General features: G+C 37.8%; 1 protein-coding gene across 1 annotated transcript in view; it reads right to left on the bottom strand.

The window, feature by feature from the left end:
• Positions 1 to 1,993: 1,993 nt before the first annotated feature.
• The window catches only part of LOC134159851 (vitellogenin-1-like), a 42,304-nt gene continuing 22,458 nt past the window's right edge, over positions 1,994 to 21,839 (bottom strand). Inside the window, exons 20-35 of the mRNA XM_062611283.1 lie at positions 18,488 to 18,632; positions 16,674 to 16,887; positions 15,650 to 15,819; positions 14,200 to 15,045; positions 14,060 to 14,116; positions 13,085 to 13,270; positions 11,800 to 12,006; positions 11,031 to 11,173; positions 10,375 to 10,513; positions 9,042 to 9,177; positions 8,129 to 8,315; positions 7,603 to 7,700; positions 6,928 to 7,022; positions 6,663 to 6,822; positions 5,300 to 5,461; positions 1,994 to 2,312 (exon numbers count right to left, since the gene is read on the bottom strand). Coding sequence (XP_062467267.1) covers positions 2,194 to 2,312; positions 5,300 to 5,461; positions 6,663 to 6,822; positions 6,928 to 7,022; positions 7,603 to 7,700; positions 8,129 to 8,315; positions 9,042 to 9,177; positions 10,375 to 10,513; positions 11,031 to 11,173; positions 11,800 to 12,006; positions 13,085 to 13,270; positions 14,060 to 14,116; positions 14,200 to 15,045; positions 15,650 to 15,819; positions 16,674 to 16,887; positions 18,488 to 18,632 — 3,064 coding nt within the window. The 3' untranslated portion in view covers positions 1,994 to 2,193. The remainder of the gene's footprint in view (positions 2,313 to 5,299; positions 5,462 to 6,662; positions 6,823 to 6,927; positions 7,023 to 7,602; positions 7,701 to 8,128; positions 8,316 to 9,041; positions 9,178 to 10,374; positions 10,514 to 11,030; positions 11,174 to 11,799; positions 12,007 to 13,084; positions 13,271 to 14,059; positions 14,117 to 14,199; positions 15,046 to 15,649; positions 15,820 to 16,673; positions 16,888 to 18,487; positions 18,633 to 21,839) is intronic.

The raw sequence follows: 21,839 nt of genomic DNA, 5'->3' as shown, positions 1-21,839 counted from the left end.
CAAGTTCTTTTCCAATGACTGTAACAGTCTGTAATTTTTTTCTAGGAGAAGGCATTTGCCTTTATGAGTTGCTTGTATTTTTTGTACTGTACATCCTAGCTTGATCATTGTTAATTAGTGTCATGCTTCCGTGTAGATGACTGTGTTTTACTACAAGCTGTATTACTTCTCTTACTAATGGCTCTTTGCTGTTACTAAATTCTTGTTCGAGTAGTTGAGCATGAAAGTTCATTTTTCTTCTCTCACTATATCTCTTCTCTACCTTTGTCTTATTTGAAGTGGTTGACTGGCAAAAGTTTCTCTTTTGTAAACAAGAGGATTAAAGGAGAAGGTGTTGGATTAAAGACGACAGTCCAATCCTGTGAATGTCAATGCGTATCTCCCATAAGACACAGTGAAAACAATACTCCAGAAAAGGGCTCTCCAGGTGTAATATAAGTGTGATTTTAAAGGAAAGTGTAATGCAATATTCTTCAACTCTTCTCTTGTTTGGGACTGCCTTTTTGGCAGTGTAGCAATTCTGATGAGTCAGCAAAACACATCTTTTTTACAGGGAACTTGTGGATGCTTTATTACAAATAAAAACAGTGCAAGAATTCATGTTATTAGTCTTAGTTTGAACATAGTTGCATGGAAAAAGCTGTTGAATAGAACACTGGCTATCTGCATATAGATCCAGTACACAAGAACGGTTCTCAAATACAACACATAGACTAAATTAAGGCTGGGGTGACCCCCTTTTAAAGTTTGTTATACTCAGGAGAGATGTTTAAGGGCACCACGCATCAGGGCTTACCCCACTGAGCCCTGGTTTGAACAAACTCCTAATGGTTTACTTTATTCCAGAAATAATGAAGTAAGTAAGTAAGTAAATGCAGTACATTGAGAAAAACTGGGTCTTTTCTTAAAGTCTGTGGTAAGCTGCAACTTGAGAGAAAGGAGTATGATACGTTACTCATATCTCTGCTCTGGGAAATAAAAAAACACTGAGAAATTTTGTTCTGTAATTGTTCAGTTATTTAGTCTTCAATCGTCTTTCTGATAGCTCAGTTTTAGTTATAAAGAAAAGTATTTTCTTTAATGACAGTTTCCTGACAGCATTTGGGCTCAGCAGTGCCTTGCCCATGCTAAGGCTTCTCTTGGAAGAGCATGCTTGCTGCTATTCCCTGTAGTGGAAACCTATCATGGCTCACTGCACAGCTGTTTTGTGTACAAGGTAAAGAGATATTGTGCCATTGTTTGGGGTTAGAGGGTGACACCTATTCCTGGCCTCCTGGGGTGGGAGGGAATTGCCTTTCTGGATAGGCCTAGTGAAAGCTAGCAGATTGACACTTTGCTGGTTAAACACAGTCTAACTGTCCTGCTTGTACTTTATTTTAGCTTTATGATGTTATTGATCTTACATATTTTTCTTAGTATCACTTTTTTTAAGAGAATTCAGGGTGCTACCTGACGTATTATTGTTCCCTGATTTTTTTAAAGGCATCATTTTCATAGGTATACAATAGGAGATGGTAAACAACAAAAAAAGTTCCTATTCATACTTTTAGCTCATGAAGCAACAGCACATCCATTGAAATTTAAATGAAAATGGGGAATGTGTCACACACTATAGCTCTCTGGAAAGCTACAGTGGGAGTCTAGCAGTCCAATCATTCCTTTGTAGAATGTACTAAGGCTAATGGTCTTGCTGGGAGTAAAATGTATTTTTTTGCAGAACAGTTCCAAGAACAGACTTTACTCTTTACCAGAAAACATAAAAGAAAACAAATGCTTACTGTGTCTTTAGTATGCTAAATATGAAATTCTTTGTACAATGGAATGTTAGCAGTAGCCGTAATCATGTTTTCCTTTCATCACCTAGTGAACGTAATTTTAAGAGAGGACTGCTGTAATTATATTGCAGATAAAAGGAAGCAGAATTTCTGGATAATATTATAGTTGGTCTGATTGCTTTGTTGATAGGGAAAAATAAAGAGATGGACCACATGAATACTTATTTAATGAACAACATATTTATTAAGCAGTGCAGACTGTACATAATGCATTTGACTTTGGATGCAATGCAGTAGGCTTATTTTCTGTAAGCACCTTTCTTAATATTTTACTACAGCTATTATGTTCCCTTCTTATCTGCCCAGCTATTCAATTATTTGTATAGTATGTCTATAGCATAACACTGAAGCTTTTAGCTTAACTACAGGAGCCGGTACAGGTACAATCAATGTCAGCATCCACAGACTCCACAACATCCTCAGATGCAGATTTCTTATCGCTGCTTCTCTGCCATTCCAGCAGGCTTACAGCGGTATCTGTCAGAAGAGTGAAGCCATTGTTAACTAACATCAAGCAAATTAACACATTTCAAGGAAATACTGTTTTGATGGCTGCCAACTCCCTCATCAACCAAAGAATGAAATCCTGCCCCCATGACTGACATCTAACTGACTTACTGACTTGGAGCAGGATTTTCATCCATGACATAATTACTATAATACTTCCCTAAACCCAAAATGAATAACATTTCACGAAGCACAAAGACAACAGGCAGGAGGCTGTAAAAGTGATGGAGGTAGCCACTGCAGATGTAAGACCACCACATAGCAATATACATCAGCAATCTCTTTTTATGTTTGTGCTGCATAACACTGCGTATTTCAGCTGACTGTCAAAGTTCATTCTGAAGGATAAGCCCTTTGGAGAATTTTCAGAGGTTCATAAACTTCTAATTAAAGTTTCCCATATATTGTGAAATCTGGCAGAGCATTGTCAGTTGCAGTATTAACCTTACCACACTGCTTTATCAACAGCAGCTTGCATAAGCCATATCCCTTAATGCTGAAATAATCTAAATGGAATAATGATATTCATCCTCCCAATAAATATTCTTAGCTAGTTGGAGGTTTATCATTGCATCTGGAAGAATATTAGGACATCCATTTAGATTAAGTTTGCATAATGAGAATCGGTAAAGCTTTCATAATTTTCCCTCCATTTGTTTTATCCCTTAGTTGGACAGTACATTTATAACATGCCATCTCTCATCACAGGAAAATCTGGAGACTGCTGCATGGGTTCAGTCACTTATGTCCTGAAATGGTAATACTCTCCTTGGCTAAATTACTGCCCAACCTGAAGCACAGGTTTTGCATAGAAAAAATGGATAATAAATGTTTTCCAGAAAGGTGCTGGAGATTCTTTTAACAAATATATAATATTTTCAAGCTGTGAAATGAGAAATACTATGGAATGCCTGATTTATGTTTTTTTTTTTTAATGTACATTAATTCTTTTTATGTTTCTTACTCTTGGGCACACTGTGGGTCTGATCACATTCATATCCATGTAGAAAATAGTTCCCTGGGCAAACAGGCTGAGTAACGACTCTCCCTATGGGTAGGGTTTGTTGCATGTTTGAAATGTAAACTAATATGTGGACTTAAGTTTGGATTGATGTCTGCCTCAGTCAAGATCCTAAGACTACAGTCTCACTGATTTGAGGACAACGGGAAATTCTGCATCCTTGTACTTCATTTTATCCTTGCTCCACTGGTGACAGTGATGGGGTCTCTCTCTTTTGAAATGCAGACTAGCAGGTCTGAGTTCTCATACAAATTGCTAAGAAAAGGTCTTTGTGCAGTGTATGAAAATGTTCTCAGCTTGAGAAAGATAAGGATTTTGTTTCTACTACTTCTCCAAGTTATCAAAGAAAGAAAGGAAAAGTTTTTAAGGTCTGGTGTTGTATCCCTGTTGATCTTTAGCCTGAGAAAAAGCAGTGACCTTGCTAAAAAAGCCACAAATGGTGCCTTTTCCCTTCCTCCTTCTCCTTTTCCCTCTACTCCTCTTCCTTCTGCTCAGGTTAAATAAAAAAACCCAAAAAACTCTTGATTAGAAGTGCTGCTAGCAGACTTCCCAGTCTCTGGTTCAGTAAATGAAGCAGTGAAGGCTGCAGTTGATGTTAAAACAACACTAGCTCTGACAACTAATATATCTTTTTTTTTTTTTTCTGTTTTTTTTTTTCCTGATTTTCCTCTTTACTCAAACATTTCTGTGAGAGAATGAGACAGCTTTATTATAGCCAAATATTCTGAGGCAGTGAGTGCCCTGGGGTAACAACATTTCAGAGATACAGACATGGATACACAAAAGAAATCTGTGGAACATGAATATGGCGAGACTTTGGAAGGTTTGTTGTTTTTTTTTTTTTGTTGAGGGTGGGTTTTTCTTTTCATAAAAGGATGCATAAATTCACATCTCAAGGAGCTGTCATAAAACTATTAGCAGTCTGTGCTACTTGTTGAATAGGTTGTTGTAGATGGTTGACTATTATAGAAAGATATTTATTACTTTATGGGCTGATTCAGCACATATTGCAGATATTAATAACGTGAGAAAAGTGAGAAGTTCTACACAGCTGTTGTTTAAAATCAGACACAAAATATTCTGTTCCTCTCCACTATTACTCAACAGAGGGATTCACTGACTTCAGAAAATCCACACTGGATTATCCCAGCCAGCAATTGATTTGGCCAACAATGGTTAACACAGAGAAGAGACTACATCATTAGATACTCCCTAATGGTAGGCTTCCCTCTAAGGTATACATGTACTGTGTAATTCACTAAAAGATTGAGGAAGGAAATATCTGTTCCAGGCTGGATTCTCCTCTCATGCTTATATAACTTCAGTGTGAATCTGAGTTAGACAATGCATCGTATCCGTAGCAAATTGGTATAAGTGAAAGGGGAAAAAGAACTAGTATTTTTAAAAATCTGGGGCATGAGTGTGTGTGTGTAAAATATGCTCAAAACCAGACTGCTTTTTGGAACAATCTAGAGAACATTTCAGCAATGTGTTTTTTGCTGATGTATTGCACAGTGGCATAGCATGGCAGCCTAATCACAGCAGTCATGTCACACTGCTTCACTGACTTTCAATTGCCTTGCTTGCCCTGGTCTACACACAATTGCAGACTGTAATGTACATAAAAGGACTCGGTGTTCCTTATCTTAACTTTATGGAGATCCTGAAAATGTGAAAAAAAATGTATTGATCACAGCTGCCCCTTTTTCCACCTAAAATGTTTTTCTCAGATGATGCTACCTGCCATCATCTAAACTAGCTTTTAGCTGGCCAGTACTGTCAGTGGTTATAGCAAATACTAATGGGATTAAAAACAACAGCTCAGAGAGGAGCCGAAGCAATACAGGTCTGTGCGTGGCTGTGCTGTGTTTTGTTCTTTTGAATGCTCTGACAGATCTCCTACAGTACATGACACACAGAGAGAAAAATATCGTACCTTTTCGGAAGCAGTGGAAGCCAACCTTAACTGAAGTTTTTTTGATTGGAGTACAGTCTTTCATACATCTCAGTACTGGGTCAACAGAGTAGCACATAGATTCCTCTCCATCAATAGTAGGATTTCGATTCAGCTTCACATAACTGCGCTGCAGCTTGCACCCTAAGAGAAAAAGGAAAGGTACTTAAAATTGTAGAAATAAATCCCAATCGATCCTTACAGTAATAAAGGTCCATATTTTCTCTTCAGCTTTTATTAAAACACAGGTGTCTGACAAACCGTTTTCACAGTAGTGAGGTTATCGAGATAGGGTGATAATAAGTTGGGGGATAGAAGACAGACTCTGAAAGGGGAGCTATTTTTAATATCTAATTGCACAATATAACCCAGATGGAATCATGTATACCCAGTTTTTTAGAACTACATAATACACAGAAAATAACCTCTCATGTCTGAAAGTTATTAAGAAGAGATATTGCAAGCACAATGGCTACTTCATTGCATTAGGAAAAATGTCAACTGTAGTGAATGGATTAAAAAAAATAAAAGCAGCATCTATATAATAACATCAAGGATAATTTTTGTATTGGATGATTTTTATAATGCTGCAATTATCTCACTAGAAAGGTATAATGTAACTTAACAGGATCCCAGACATAACTCTGTTTCATGGCACACAGATAAGTACAATTCTGCTGCCACTGAAGTCAAGGACAAAACAACCGTTAACTTCAATGAGGTTATCTCAGGTCCCAGGTAAATGCAGACCTCCAGAACAAAACTGTACTGATGTTATGGAAGGCCATCATTAGTTGTCCAGTTATATGTGAGAGTAAACTCTGTTACAGTAACAGTATTTCTAAATATTTCTCTGAGATCACACCCTCTGATGGTGCAGAGCAAAAGTGAAATTTTGTGCACTCTGAACATATACATAAACTTCAGATCTGACACTACATTCATAGTCTGCAACTGGTTTGATTAAATTAAGTCTGCAGACAACAGCTGAAACTGCTTTGATTCAGTGGTGAAAATCACACTTCTTTCAATAGGGGCAAGATTAGGCCTGATTTTGCCTCTCCAAGAAAAAAGCTACTCTGTAAGAAATTACAGTAGAATCAATTATTTAACATTGAACTCTTCAAGAAACAAAGACTTTTGCTGTATTATGTATTCTCTATATTCACGGGTAGTGTTTTAATCAGACAGTAGTTAATGAAGTTAAAACGGATATATATTACTATTGTCTTTTCTTACTAAAAAAGATATCTGCTACTTTAAAAAAAAATGTTTTCTAGCTATTGGCAGAGGAAAAGTGGAATTGTTTTCTCTGGAAACATAAAGTGTTTTCAGTTCTACTCACCACTAGAGCAGGATTCTTCTAGCAATACCCATGAATGAACAAATGTAGAACAGCTGTGTGCCAGCTTACGATTTGGCATTAGGAGTTCGTTGTGTTTTTCTCTGTCATTATTTCCACAGATTCCGCAGGTCTTTCCTCTCATCCATGAAGCAACAGTAACCTATAAAACAGCACATCTTTGTAGTGAATACTGAAGTGTTGGTCTGTTACATTGCCAAGGTACTAAACTGAAAGAAAGTAGTAACCTTGAAAGTAAGCCAAATACCTTAAGGATCACACCATCAAAAGTCACTTTCTTCAGCCCATGTGTTGGAGCTTCCACGCTAACTGTTGTGTCATTTTTTGAAATTTTAACATTGTCTGTAAAAAGATAGTGAATCATAAGGTGATCTGTTTAATTTCAGATTAATGGAGAAACTGAGCACAAAATACACCCTAATGCATTTCCTTCACGATGATAATTTTGCTGCTACAGTGGGATTTTTTTTTGAGAGAAAGCAAAAATAAGATAAATTATCTCTTTATGTGTAAAAATATTCTACTGCTGTTACCTATAGTTGAATCTGACTTTTGTATCTAGTCTGCTAAATCTCGAAATGATAATGACATTGCTGGTGCTCCAGCTAAGTATCTGAAATAAAGCATCTAACTGTGATGTTTTTTTTCTAACCAACCACCAACCTGGACATACCACATGAATAAGAAGGGGCTTTATTTACCTGCCAGCTGTGGTGGAGTGAGGTAAAAGTGTATATACTGTAGGAAACAGGAATGTAAGTCAGTACAAATCTTAAGAAAGTCAAGCCTAGATTTTATTTTATTTAATCCCACTTGTATTTTCCTTACACTGAGATATTTCCGTGGAATTTGTCAAAAACATCTTTAACATATTTAGCTTCTGGGTACGTTAAGTCCTGCAAAAGTGAGTATCACAGCTTACATTTTTCATACTTGGAAACTCCACTGCGTGATAGAACTGGTTCTTCATTGCATGTCACAAGAAGAGATGAATTTGCAGCAGGATAGATTGCGATGTTCCTTCGGAGAAATAAAAATAAATTAAAAAGAAAACCAAACAAACCCACAAACCAAAACAAAAAACTAGTGGTTAATTTAAAATATGAAAAGTAGAGATATGTGTGACCAAAGCTAGCAGAGAACCAACTTGAGTATCTGATCTTTGAATGAAAATTCAGTGGAACTTTGGGTTTTGAGATTCAACCTTTAAAGAAAAGACAGCATGGGGACATAATAAGCACATTATCAGATAATGGCATCTGTGAAATAGAAGACAAGAGCAGCTAAACAAAAAGTCTCAGATGATTATTCCTTCTGGAAATCCTTTTTTTCTCCAAATATCTAATTGCAAACCAGTTTTACCTAGGAGCTACAGGTTTCCCACCCCCAGACTAACTCCCTAAAACTTTATACCTCATTTCTGAGCCCTGAGTATAAATCACACTTACGCTGAGGATGTATTTATGTGAACCTCTCTTGAGAAAGACTGAGGATCAACATTTCTCGTAGTAATAATGAATTTTGGGCGCTCAGTACAGTCTTGGGACACTATCAGGTTGCAGCTTTTATTGAAAGAATATGTATGGCTCACATGGTCGAATGTTTTGAAATCTCCTTCTCTGACTTCACATGTGGCTGTAAAACAAAGCCAGAAAAGAAACTGCAGATGTGACAGTGGTGTATGTGTTGCTTCAAAGTATTGAAAGCCACCTCTATGAAACTGAAATACCCAGCAACGGGAAAGAAACTTCATCATTTCCTTGGCAGGAACTTTCAGTGCTGCCAGAGTGTGTAAGGACAGGATAGCACTGCAGAATAATGACCAGATACAGATATACTTGTACTGATTTTCATTACATGCTTAAATTCACAAAACCACGAAATTCAAGGTAACAGGAACTAAATCATAGCAAATTCTTGACAAACTAGAAATCATAACTAAATATGACAAAAATTAGTTCATAGTTCCCACAGAAGTGCTAGGCACCTACCAGCTAGAGACTCATATGACTCCTTTTTGAAAAAAATAGAGGGCAGAAAATACATGATCTGTCCTGTACCATCACCTGATGCCTCTCAATGCAGAGATGGCACCTTCTTAAAGGGGCAAAAAGAGAATCCCTTGTCCTCGAAGACAGGAGTGATTCGTGAACTCTGAATACTTATATCAGTTTGGAGTCTCTTCATACATCTGCCAACAAACTTACTTCTAAGTGAAGGAATGGGCTATTGAGAAAGCAGAGCTAGAGATGCCATGCTTCCCTGTAAGACCACTACAAGGAAAGGCAAGGCCCAGTCATGGCAGAGGGTGGATCTACAAACATTGCTTATTCATGAGACAAGCATATAAATAATATTTACATTGATCTTCTTGTGCTATTTGTGAAGCTATTTCAGGAAAGAAATTCCAGGCAGTGATATCTCGAGTCTCATAAGTTGGAGATGGGCCTAAGGGCAGAGTGAATGGCATTCGGAGTGCCTGATAGTAAAGTGTTACCTGAAAAAGCAGAAATAAAAATACATCAAGATAAATTGAACCATATTGCTCAGGATACGACTGCAAACAAATAAGTCTCTTATCTTGAAAAAAACATCTTGAAGATGCATGTATACAATTGCACTTGTGCTAGTCTCGCTAGGATGCACCCAAACCTGTGTTTTGTGAGGAACCATTGTCTTCTGTTCTAGTCATACTTTTAGAGAAATTGCTAAGGACATTGGAAAGTAACAGATATAGATGAAATTTAAGTGATATTGAATTGACTTCTTAAAAAATAAGGTATCAAATTAAGTAACTGAATAAGTTGATGGATGTGTCTGGAAAAGTGAACAGCATCTATTACAGGCTGAAAATTGGCATGATGAGCAGGCGAGTGTTGGGGTAAGATCCCTCACTGTAGCTGCAAGTCACATTTACCAAAACAAGCAAATTAATGCCTACTGTGCCTGTGTCTTCATTATCATATATTAAAGATCCTGTAGCACTAAACCACCATGGAAGGTTAAAGACACACTAATTTCTCTATGTGTGAATAGCTAGCTGTTACTAATTTGCCAGGGATCCATAGGGAAAATTTTTCAAAGCAGTGCAGAGGGATTTGGTGGAGAAGGACCAATTAATCGTGGGATTCTGCAGATCCAGCCTGTGCAAGCTGCTCTGACAGTGTAACTAACTGCTCCAGTTTGGTTAAGGCAGAGTTGTATTTGTGGCTGTTATAACTTGCTCAGACCTGTCTCATCAAGCATGGTTACTGCAGATGTGGGACTTGAATACCAACACAAATAGATGCTGCATATGGTTGCGACAGAGTGCAAAGCATTCTCAAGGCCTCTGTTATCTGCTCTGGGACCCTCACACATCGCACAGAACTAGTCATATTGGGTAAAATGAATAAAGGTGTGAGTGCAGTACAGTCATACATGGAACAATTTGGGCCTAAGTGCTGTTCTCAGCATGGAAACAAAGCATCTGACTGCAGAGCCTGATTTTCAGCTTATTGATACATTGCGCAAAAGCAACACAAAATCAGAAGTACTCTTGTATATATTTCAAACTCATGTAATGTAGTCAGGCATATAGCAGCTCGTCTAAAATGAAATGTTTTGGTTTTTTTTCTTTACATTAAATGTTGAAATATTATTAGTTGAAAATCCATTCAAGGTAGGGAAAAGGAAAATAAAAATTGACATGTACCCCAGGAGCTTTAATTACTGCATCAATTGTGCGTGGAGATGTTGCAGCCGCCCTTACTATAACTTCACGAGATGGATTTCTCTGATGTGCTTCTGAAAAGCCCAACACAAGTGCTGCACCAGGAACGTATTTCATGAATCTAGAGGTAAACAAGATGTGACAAACTCAGGTACTCGAGGAAATGCAGATGTGGGAGAATGAGGACTACCTGCAGTTCTGAAAAATTAGGGAAACAATGGACAAATTGAAAAGTCAAAGAAATAATACTTTGGGTCAAATTAAATGGTTGATTTTTACCTGGAGGAAACACATTGGTTTTATTCTGCTCATTTTAACTGGTTATTTTTTGCAATTGAATAGAGAACATTTCAAAGTAAAAAGACATTTTGAACTGGAATATCAAATAATTTAATGTGGAAAATAAAACTAACCATGTAAAGCTTTTAAATATTTGAGGTATTTCTGGATTTTCATGTGGAGAAATTAGAACACATTCAAAAAACACTTTCGTGGAACTGAAATTCTTTTTTCCATCCAGAAAAAAACACCAAACATGTTTGGGTTGAAAAAATTTATGAAATTCTTTCAGTGTTTTCATAAAGCCAACTAGCGTAAGGAAAGCAAAATAATAACTTAGGAAAGAACAAATTACATACGCCGAGCTTGTCTTTTTTAACCATGATGGAAGACTTCGCCATTGCACCTTCAGCTGCATAGCTGGCTTCCTTGCCAGTTTGCCTGTGGTAGCTGTAGCCGCTATCCTGTAGTCCTGGCACTCCTTGCCCCATCTCAGTCTGGCCTTTACAAACAGGGAAACAGTCACCCAAATTTCATAAAAGAATCACAGAACCACCCTTGGCCATTTCAAGATGCAAGTTTTAGTTCTTTCCTGAAACTTTATGCTGATCCTTAATGTTTCCAAGTCTTTCTTTTGCTATAAGTAAGCTCACAGAGAATTTTTGACTACATCTGGAAAAAGCTGTGGCATAGTGGAATAAGTTTGCTAGGTTGTGCAGAACTACATATATATATTCCTGTCTTAAAGCAGCTCATAAAACATTGGGTTTCTCATCATTTCAAGATTTCTTTAGACTTGGTAATTTCAGAATCAATATGCAATTTTTCTTTTTAGAAGACTGCCCTATAATTTTCAGTAGCCTTCCCCAATACTTCTTGATATATCCTGAATGTCGGTATCTTGTTTTTTTGCAGATTTTGAAGTGGCTAGGTTTTTTTCTTTTTTATTTTTAATGCAAAAAACATAGTGAAAGAGAGGAACATTTTCTGAAATTTCACAAACTTTGTGAAACATTTCAAAATATGTATGTTTTTCCTGTCTAGTTTTCCTAATCATCAGGTGCTCTGTACTTAAAAAATCACTGGGCTTTTAGATGTCAGTCTGGGCAAAGCTGCCTGTGTGCTTACCTGTGCTTTCAGAGGCAGTATTACAGCATCAGCACATGCTTTCCAATTGGTTTCAGCCAGCTGAACCACAACTAGTTGCACATCAACTTTGGCAGCATCAGAACGAACATATGCTGTAGCTTGATAACCTTGATTTCTGTTGTCATTCCTTACTGCCTGTGCCACAATTGTAATGCCAGGTGGAATTACGTCTCCCAGGAAGTTGCACTGAAAAAGAGCCCCCAACCATCTGTGTTTAAATATTTCTGTGTATACACTGGAGATCCTACAGTCCAGTTTAAGTGTGCTGATAACAGGAAGCAGCTCTCATCCTTCATCTGTTTAGTTTGAAGTATGTGTTTCTATAACCCCAATATTTAAGGATAAATTTGGTTGGACTCTTAATTATTTCATTACCACCAGGAATTTTTAAAGACATGGTTGTTTTGATGAGGGATCCAAGACTCTTCCAAACTATCTCTATGCACATAGTAAGATTTTGTTCAATATTTTAAATAGTTGCATAAATACGTACTAGGTATCTTCATAACAGTATACACATTGACAGCGCATTTTACTATACTGCAGCTCTTTCAAGCCAGTTGATTATTTTGAAAACCTTCTCAGTAGCAGAGTTCCCATAGACATTACCTGCATTTGCAGAGCTATTTGTTCTATTATTGTGTATATACCTTTTCTTAGTACAATTATAGAATACGAAGTGTGTAATAAGATAAAGATGACCTGGGCTTAATGGAACATTTACCAATCAGTAATGACAATGAAGAATCTGATTTCAGTTATGCACTTCATGTACTCATGACCTCAGGTCTACATCTAAATTAGGTGGACTTAAGTTTAAAAAAAAATCTTTAAATAAAACCTATTTTTCCCTCCCCATTTTTACCTTGATGCAATTTATTTTTCATTTGGGCTTTCATAAGAAAATTATTTCCCTTTTAACTTACAACCCCATTCCCTTCAAGTTGCATGATCTCCAAATACAAGGTTTCACATACACAAATACCTTTAGAAATTAAGGAAAACCCAAGAAATCAGCAAACAAAACCCTGAAACTAAGGGAATTTGGAAAAAAATATTTTCATTGGGAGAAAATATCTCAACGGACTTCAACTTTGAATTTACAAAGTTGACTTCAGAGTACTTTCCGAGCCTAAATGTTAGCTGTTCAAGTGCTCGTTTGAGCTCTATCTCAGCTGGTTCGAGTGCCACCACATCTAAAGTTCCTGCTCTGCACCCAGCAAAGCCCAGCTGCTTGTTTGTACCAAGCAGGTAGTAGCAATACCTCGCGTGTCAGGCTGCATCCTCGGCTGCGGTGGCTGCTGTCTCCTCTGCTCGCGTACTTCCTCTTTGAGCTGTGGTCAGTATTTTCTTCATGGTGGTGGCTGCTGCTGCTGCTGCTGTTGCTGTGGCTGCTTTCCAGCTTAGAGGAAGATGACGATGAGCTGCTTGATATCTTACGATCTGGATGCTAAGAAACATGGTTAAAAAACTATGACATGGCCTCTAGTTTTACAAGTATAGACATCAACAACAGAGATATTAGCCTCCCTCTGTAGGTAACATAGACATATCTAGAGTGTTATTTTTATTATCATATGCAGACATGAAATATGTTGGATAGGAATACGCCTTGGATCCATCTGCATCTCTGCTTGATAGGAAGGCTGCATAGACAGTGACTGCAAAGAGCAACATCACACTGCCCATGAAAACTGACACTTTAGAAATATGAAAGAGATCAGAGATTAGTGAAAAACACTGTAAATCATCCTGTTTCACAAGCAGCATACATAATAATTTTAAGGATAACACCTACAAAAACCAGTATGTTGTCATCCTAAAATATACTTAAAATACCTCTATGACATAATGCATACTGAATCTTGTTTCTGATACAGTCCACATACCTGATGATTTTTTTCCATGATTGCCTAAAAACATTGGACATGGTTATTCCCATTGGAAGATCCTGCTGTTTTATAGTCGCCCCCCCCCCCAGTCTTTGTTAACTTTAATTTTGACTGCATTGTACAGCATCTATCCCAAAGACCCAAATTTAAGGATTGCAAGTGCTGCAACAACAGAAGGATATAGTATAATAGTATTTTAGTAATAAATGTTCTTATTTTGGCTATTGTCAACGTTTTAGTGGACAGCATGGCATTCTCAACTGAAATGAAACAAAGTCCTTCAGTAATATGCTTGATCATATCAAACATAGCCATCATGAGAACATACATTTGAATTAGGGACTTACCCAATGGACTTTAGCAGACCTGAAGCGGAGCTGGTATACTTTTGGAAGGTGGTATTCCTGCAAAATTCCAAAAGAAGTTATTACCTACAGCTCAGTAAAGATCACCTCCCAGCAGAAGTCAAAGCATTAGAAAATTTTACCCATTCTGTAGAAACATCATTACTGTGACTGTTAAACTGGGACTTGACATGTTTCATCTCAGCTTGTCTGTCATATTTGCTATGGTGGTGGAAAACACCAGTGCTTTCACTGCTGCTGCTGATGCCACTGCTGGTGCTTCTGCTGCTACTGCTGCTACTCTGTGTTTTAGGCTTCCGTTCATGGACTCTTCTCTCTTCTTCAGGAGCACTGACAAGTGGAAATGGTGTGGTCTTGGACTGCTTCTTAGCCTTCGGCTTTATACCAGATGCTTTGCTACTGCTGCTGCTAGGTCTACTGCTACTGCTGCTGCTTTTGCTGCTGCTACTACTGCTTCTGCTGCTGCTGCTCCCCTTGCTACTGCTACTCGGCCTTTTGCTGCTGCTACTGCTGCTCTTGCTGCTGCTGCTGCTACTGCTGCTGCTTTTGCTGCTACTGCTCTTGCTGGGGCTATTACTGCTGCTGCTACTACTACTGCTTTTGCTGCTGCTACTACTGCTGCTGCTTTTGCTACTACTACTGCTGCTTTTGCTGCTGCTGCTGCTACTACTTCTGCTTTTGCTGCTACTCCTGCTACTACTACTGCTACTGCTGCTACTACTGCCACTACTGCCGCTACTGCTGCTACTACTGCTTTTGCTGCTGCTGCTACTGCTGCCACCACTGTCCCCAAAAGGGTAGAATTTCTTTTCTTTGGCTTTGGACTGTCTTCTTTTCAGATTTATCTGGGTGGCTGCCTGTGACACTCTGTTGTCAGAGTCGCTGCTGGAGGGGCTACTTGCTGCACTTTCAGCACTTCCACTGGCACTGCTCGCACTGGACGATGAGCTTCTGGCTTTTATTATCCCCTGGTTAATGGTATCATGGGAAAAAACAAAATTATTTTTCTGTGCTGCTGCAGAAAACTGTAAGTAAAATCAGATACAGAGAGCTACAAGTCTCTCTGCTGCCTTAGGAGACAAGATGTATGCCTGATAGCATTCTTGCAATACATCACAAGCAGGCAAATTTATAATAACATGTTAAAACTACACAGAAGAATACATCAAACACTTCTGTGATATGCAACATGTGTAGAAATAGTTGATCATGCAGTTACATGGAACATGTAATAACATTACCATAGCTGTTACATCTCAGGGCAAGTTGTCTAGGTAGGCATCATTCCTTTTTGCTCCAGTTACAGTGCTGGAAGGAATGGATTACCTTTTTGAGCACATAACTATTTTGTGTCTTCCAAGAGATTTTCAGAAACACCTAGAAAACCAGCCTGCTCTTTCTAATGTTCTTCACATGCAGAAGAGATGAATGCAAGCAAAAGACCTGCAGAAAGACTGTCTTTATTTTCCAACTTTTTTGTACTATCTAAGCAAAGGAAGATAAAGAAATACAAATAACTAAGTTTTGTGTAATGTCTCCCACAAATCTAGAAGTGGATTTTTATGGTAGTACCTGGTCATTAGTATCATCAAGGATTTTCTTCACTCTTTTAAGTGTTTCTTTTCTGGAAGGTACTTGTTCCTCTGGATCTTCAAATGTTACTAAACGTACCATTTTTGTAGGAGCTTGGTCTCCTGCTTGAATTGTGACTTGTAGTTTTTCAATAGGCGCCTCTGTATAAACTGAAATTACGCAGCAATTAGTGTTACTGTTACTATCAGCAACTGGATGATGGCATAAGCCATTTTTGGCTATAATTTTTTTTTAGCCATTCTTCCCCAGATGAAAAAGTACATGGTCACTGATTATTTTTGGTATTCAGAAACTTTGTTACAAAATTTCTGTAACAGCTAAAGCACATACTGGCAGTAACCGAGTTTTTAAATATTAGCATGATACTAGATTATTTTCAAGTCAATAAACAGTATGGTCAGCAGATTTAAGTCAAGTGCTTAACTACATAATGTAGTAGGGGATAGTGAATTAGACATCATGGAGGAGTTGGGGCTCAACTCTTGAACAGTAAAGAATGACCCAATGGTTAGGCCATTCATTTTGATACTTAGGAAATCTAGATTTGGCAGCCTGCCGTGCTTTCACTTCTTATGGACATGGATTAAGACATTAAGGACTAGATCCTGGCAGGGTTAATCCGTAATTCCCTTTAAAAGTCTACTTTTTACAGTGTAGCTACAGGACACTGCATCAGATCTCTTGCCCATGTCCAATTGCTCTGTGCCTGAATCCCAAATCCAATCATTCAGGACACATCAGACACGCTCTGCAGGCACAGATCAGCTCTGCTTGATGCCAGCCTTGCTGAGCGGCATTGCTGGGAGAGGTGAGGAATCACTGCTCAGATGAGTAGGGGAGAAATGGATTCCTGCTACAAGCATACTCTGTTGCCAATACCAGCAGGGGTGGTAGGTCTAATGGTAGTTTTAGTGGTACTTAAGATACAAAAGATATGTATATCTACAAATATGCATGTACATATACACGCCCTTACTTATACACCCATTATGGTTGTATTTACCTGGCTTGAAGCTCATTCTAAGGGCATGCTCTCCAAATAGGTAATAAAGAGGCACATTTTTTATAAACGCTGCATGTATGCTTTTCCTTTCAATGCACACTTGAACCCCAAATGTACTTGCATTGAAGCACATAGATTGAACAAATGGCTGTTTTCGGGAAGAAGAGCGTCCAAAGTAAATTCCCAGTGAAGCATCTTCTGCAGACTGCCTGTCCTATTAGATAATACAGATGTCAGGTTAAACTGGACAACAGTTTAATCTGTTGTAAGACAAATATTTGAGTATTATGATTCATATTGTTTTGGTAATAGTTACTTATGTTCTGCAGGAGGAATTAATCAGTTTATTGAGATAGCAATGCTGTGACGTAGGATAACTTGCCTTTCAACTGGACAAAATTACTAGTTGAATGGCTCGATTAGACTATCTAGTGTAAAAAGAGCTTCAGGTTATAAGAATGGAAAATCATATCGCATAGTAATTCTAAATATCTAATTTTGTTTTCCTGAAGTATTAGACAGTGTTAACAGGTTATTGATGAATCTGAGAGTGCTCTAGACTGACTGGAGTTCTTTCCTTTGATTTTTGATTGGGTCAAACAACAGAATCTTCATCTGTGTGCATAAAAGTTCTGTCTCGGTTGAGGTCTGACATGAATATGAGACTACATTAACTAGATGGTCAAAGAATATCAGATGTTCGAAATTTCTGCTCAAAACTATGGAATTATACATGTGCTACGTAATGCTTGCAGAAAAATTATGATTAATTAAAACTGGAATCAAATCCATGAAATGAAAACTATGACTTCCTGGAGCAACAAAACAAGTAGCTAAAGACCCATAATCATAAGCTTTCATTTCACATGTAATACGGGTTTGGAATTAATTTTTTACTCAGTTTACCATGTTTCACAAGATTCCAAACTTGTATGAATCCCACTGAAAAACAAATTAAAAACTGGAGTTTCAATGCTATTTGCTTTCCAAAGGAAATTCTAATGATACTGTGGAATGCTTCAGTAAATGCCATTTTTCAATTGCAGTTTATTTAAGAATAATTGCAGAGTGCTGAGTTTTCAGAAGGGCAGCACAGAGGCATGAAGCAGAACTTTACTTGTTCCAGTATATTAGAAACTTCTGCCACTGAAAGTATATTTGCCTATTGACTTCTCCATAGGAAAGTGCCGTACTCATCCTCTGTTCATTTCTCATTTTATGTGAAGAGCCTTCAGAGCTGCAGGACAACAATGAAACCAGAACAGGACGGTGTATCCCACATCTCTGTCAGTCTTTCACTGAATGGATTATTATGGTGATGCTTTCACAACTCTGCCCATCATAGAAAGCCTGTACTGGCTGCTATGGAAAACTGCAGCTCAGGAAGCCATTTGACTTGACGCACAAACTGCCATTCATCCGTGAATCAGGATGTTTAAAGCATTAAATCTGGTTCTATAAGTTGAGCAATGGAGTGTCTTCTGGAATGTCAGTGGCTGCCGTGGGAGCGTGATGCTTGCATAATAGTTGCAAAGTATTTTAAAGATTGTGGGCCTATCCTGTAGATGGCAGTGTAAAATTAATTAATAAAGAAAATGTTTCTACTTTTGAAAAAGTGTGGCAAATCTGATGTATTACGCTATATATTTTAAAATAATATTACTATAGGGCTATTTGTGTTATTAGTTTGTACCTGACTTATTTTGAGATACTTATTTGGTCAGAGGTGCATTATACATTTTTCTATGGAGAAAATAAATGGCCTCCACTGATTTAAAGCCCCCAAAAGAATAGTTGGACACTACATCACTTACCCTGATGTTATCAGTCTCGCCGGATGCAGAATCTGAATCAAAGGACATCTTCATTATGTCAGGCACTGCTTCAGGTAGAAGAACCGGAGTCATCTTACTAGCATCCAAATCCCCAATATTTCTTGTAACAGCAAATGTCTTAGACCTGCAGAAAAAACATTAGAGGAAACCTGTATTGATAGAGCACTGCTGAGGAAAAGACCTGAATAATGCCTTGTAGCATGTACTCGGCAACAAGTGTCATACCTTGCAAATTGCTTTACAGATATTTACAGCATCTTTCCTGCTGTATTTTCAAGGGCTGCTAAGACTGAATAAAGGCACAGACCAATCTCAGAGGCAGATAGCTCAGTTAGGCTTTTAGAATCACATGCACAGATTAAAAGCACTGCGGTTGATGGGATGCCTGTATGCCTAACACCTTGAAGAGCAGACCACTTACTTAGAAGCATGTCTGTCAATTATTGAATTTTTTGAGTCTTCTATTTTGATCTTCTGGACTTTTAAATTTTTAAACTCATCTTCTGTGCGTTCACTGCTAAACTTACTTATTTTTCATTTTCTTTGACATTATATTTGGGAAAATACTGACGTAACTTCAAAAAACAACCTGTGGGACAGGTGGCTACAGAAAGCTGCTTCCTATGCAACTTTTGTTAAAGCAAAATTAAAGAAAGGAGCCTGAAATGATCAAATAAAGTGTCTCCAGCTTGATTTAAATGCACTGGCCATGTCTTGACAAGACATCACAGAGAGATGTGTAGGAAGGTTAAGAGCCTATTTACATAAATGTGCTCAGAACATTGTTTCCAGTATTGTGGACTCTAACAGTATTAGTCAGGACTCAAGAAGGGTGACATAAGGTGCAGCATGAGACTGAGACTCTCACTGCTAAATATCCTGACCCCCCAGCTCCATACCCCATGATCTTCATGGAAGTTGTTATAGTGCTAACTGTGAGTTTTGGTTTGGGTTAGAGAAACATCCTCAACGCTGAACACTTTTGAGAGATGAAAACCTATTTCTCTCAGCTATTAAAGTGCTAACTCTACCTTATTAGCCATTTATCAGTGCTAACATCCAGCTCAAAATTCCCCACGTGCTGTTTCTCAAGTATGAAGTTGATCTGCTTGCCCCGGGGCTTTTGTGGTCTGCCAATGGAGGTGGCCTTTGTGACAGTGAATGGAAAGACGGTCTGCAAAATGGTCTCTATTTTAATACAGTCCACACGGTAGTAGCCTAAGCAATTCCAGTCTAACCTATTTGAAAGATGAATTTGTATTCATTTGATAGCCCTCTCTTCCTCTTGAAGGCTCCTACCGTGCTGTGTGCAGTGTAAAGCACACAATTGCTCTTCTCATGGAACACCTCAATAAAATGTGTGTCACCAGTGGGCTTTGTTTTCTTTGCCATCCCTTTCTTTTTTTAGATAAGGACATGACAGCAACACTCCACGCTGGGTGACAGGAGAACCTTGAAGAATGGAATCTGAAATAAAGTATTCTCCCTAACAAGCTGAGAGGATGAAAGAAAATACAAATCAACTTGTATTTCAGATGGCTCATCTGGGTACAGAGACAAAAAGGAAAATGTTTTTTATTTTAATCCCATTCAATAATTCAAATGACCACTGAACTGCAGGCTGGGTCTCCAAGCAGAAAGCCCTGGGGTTTCTTTACCAATTTTTGTAGTATTTTTTATGCCAATAGTCTACTTCTGCCACCTAATGAAAGTGGAGGATCGATTCCTCCCTGTTGAGTACAGAGAGCCGACAAATGTAGCTGCATCACAGGTGACACATGTCAATGTCTGCAGAATCACACGGCACAGTAAAAATAGGCTACAAGAGCCAGCTCTGGTGCTTTAACAAGAAAAACAGTCACAAAGAAGGCCTAAAGCTATGGTATGAAAGAATCTGTACTCTCTGATCTCACACAAGGGAGAAAAAATAAAAAGGAGATTTTCCAATATGTATTAGTGTATTTTTTGGATGAGAGAAGAAGCTGTGCTATAATATAAGCCAAATTCACTGCAGGGGTAAAGGACAAGCAATTCAGCTGTGTTGGGCCTACTAATGTTTCCATGAGCATGGCCTTACATACATCCTTAACATGGGGACAGAAGAGCTCAATGTCTGTTTAAAAAAACAACAACAACAACAAAAAAAGCCACTCAGCAAAAAAACGTTTTTCCAGGTTTTAAAGCACAGCATGAAATTATACCCAGATAAATGAGGAGCAAGGGACTGTCCTCCAAACAGATCTTTAGCATTCTTTCTGCTCTGGCGAAACAATAATTTCTGCCTTTCCTATGCCTCATCCTTCTGACCTTGGTTGAAAGGTGTTATAAAACCAGCAACTTGGAGTACCAGGCATTTCCCTTCTTGCTCTCCAAACACACCATGCTGCCTTGTGAGCTTACAGTGTTCACTGGCTCTTCTGCATTTTCAGCTACCTGAGTTGTATACATGTTGTACACAGTGCTGTAATTTCATAATTCATCTGATAAAATGCCTATGTGAAGCAATTTGTGCTTATCCTACAGTTAAAACAAGCAAAAAAAGCTCTGTGATACAAACTGTATTCAAGCTTATGTATATACTTCAGTAGCATGTTATTATAAATATATATTTGCAAAGTGCATTTCCTGGCAGCTCTCCATATTTATACTTTAATCACAGGGCTCTAATTTTCCCTGAAATTTATTTGATTTTTACTTCTTCTTGTAAATTTTGTTAAAAAGTATGTTTAAGTAGCCATCTGCTAAATAATTATGTTAAAAGAGCCTTAAAAATAACTATTATTTTTAATTAAATTTAACTTTGATAAGATTGAATTGAAACACGTTATGTATTCTCTCTATGGTATGATTAATTATTTTGCTCTGATTTTTCTATAAAGAAAGTTGAGTTTGTAATGTGCTGATTTATCTTGGGAATGTAATCTCTCTATTGCCAAAGGTTTCATTATTTTTTCTTTAGAGACTGTGATAGCCCACCTGAGTTTCTCTTCAGCTCCTGAAAATTTATATAAATCCCCACAACTGTGACAGGTTATAACCTGTATGGTATGTAGGATATAACCAACCTTAATGCTATTGAAGACTGCTTCCCTTGACTGGATTTGAGAGATGAAGTGGAAAATAAAATCACATCCTGACTTCCTCTAATGACATAGTACTAGCGAATGTAACCCACTGACCACCAAGACAAAGTACCCAATGCTAAAATATTTTTAAGAGAGCTCACAAACAAATGAAAGAGCAATAGCTTCTGGAAATGTTTCTTTAAATGGGATATTTAAAGCTAACAAGGGAAGTTGTCAGAATATCTCTAAAATATTGAATTCAACAG

This window comes from Pezoporus occidentalis, unplaced genomic scaffold, assembly GCF_034315485.1.
Source record: "Pezoporus occidentalis ecotype Australia unplaced genomic scaffold, CSIRO_AGI_Poc_V1 ctg151, whole genome shotgun sequence".
Classification (NCBI taxonomy): Eukaryota; Metazoa; Chordata; class Aves; order Psittaciformes; family Psittacidae; genus Pezoporus; species Pezoporus occidentalis.
Note: the sequence above shows the minus strand (reverse complement) of the source record. Positions and strands in the feature narration are given on the sequence as shown.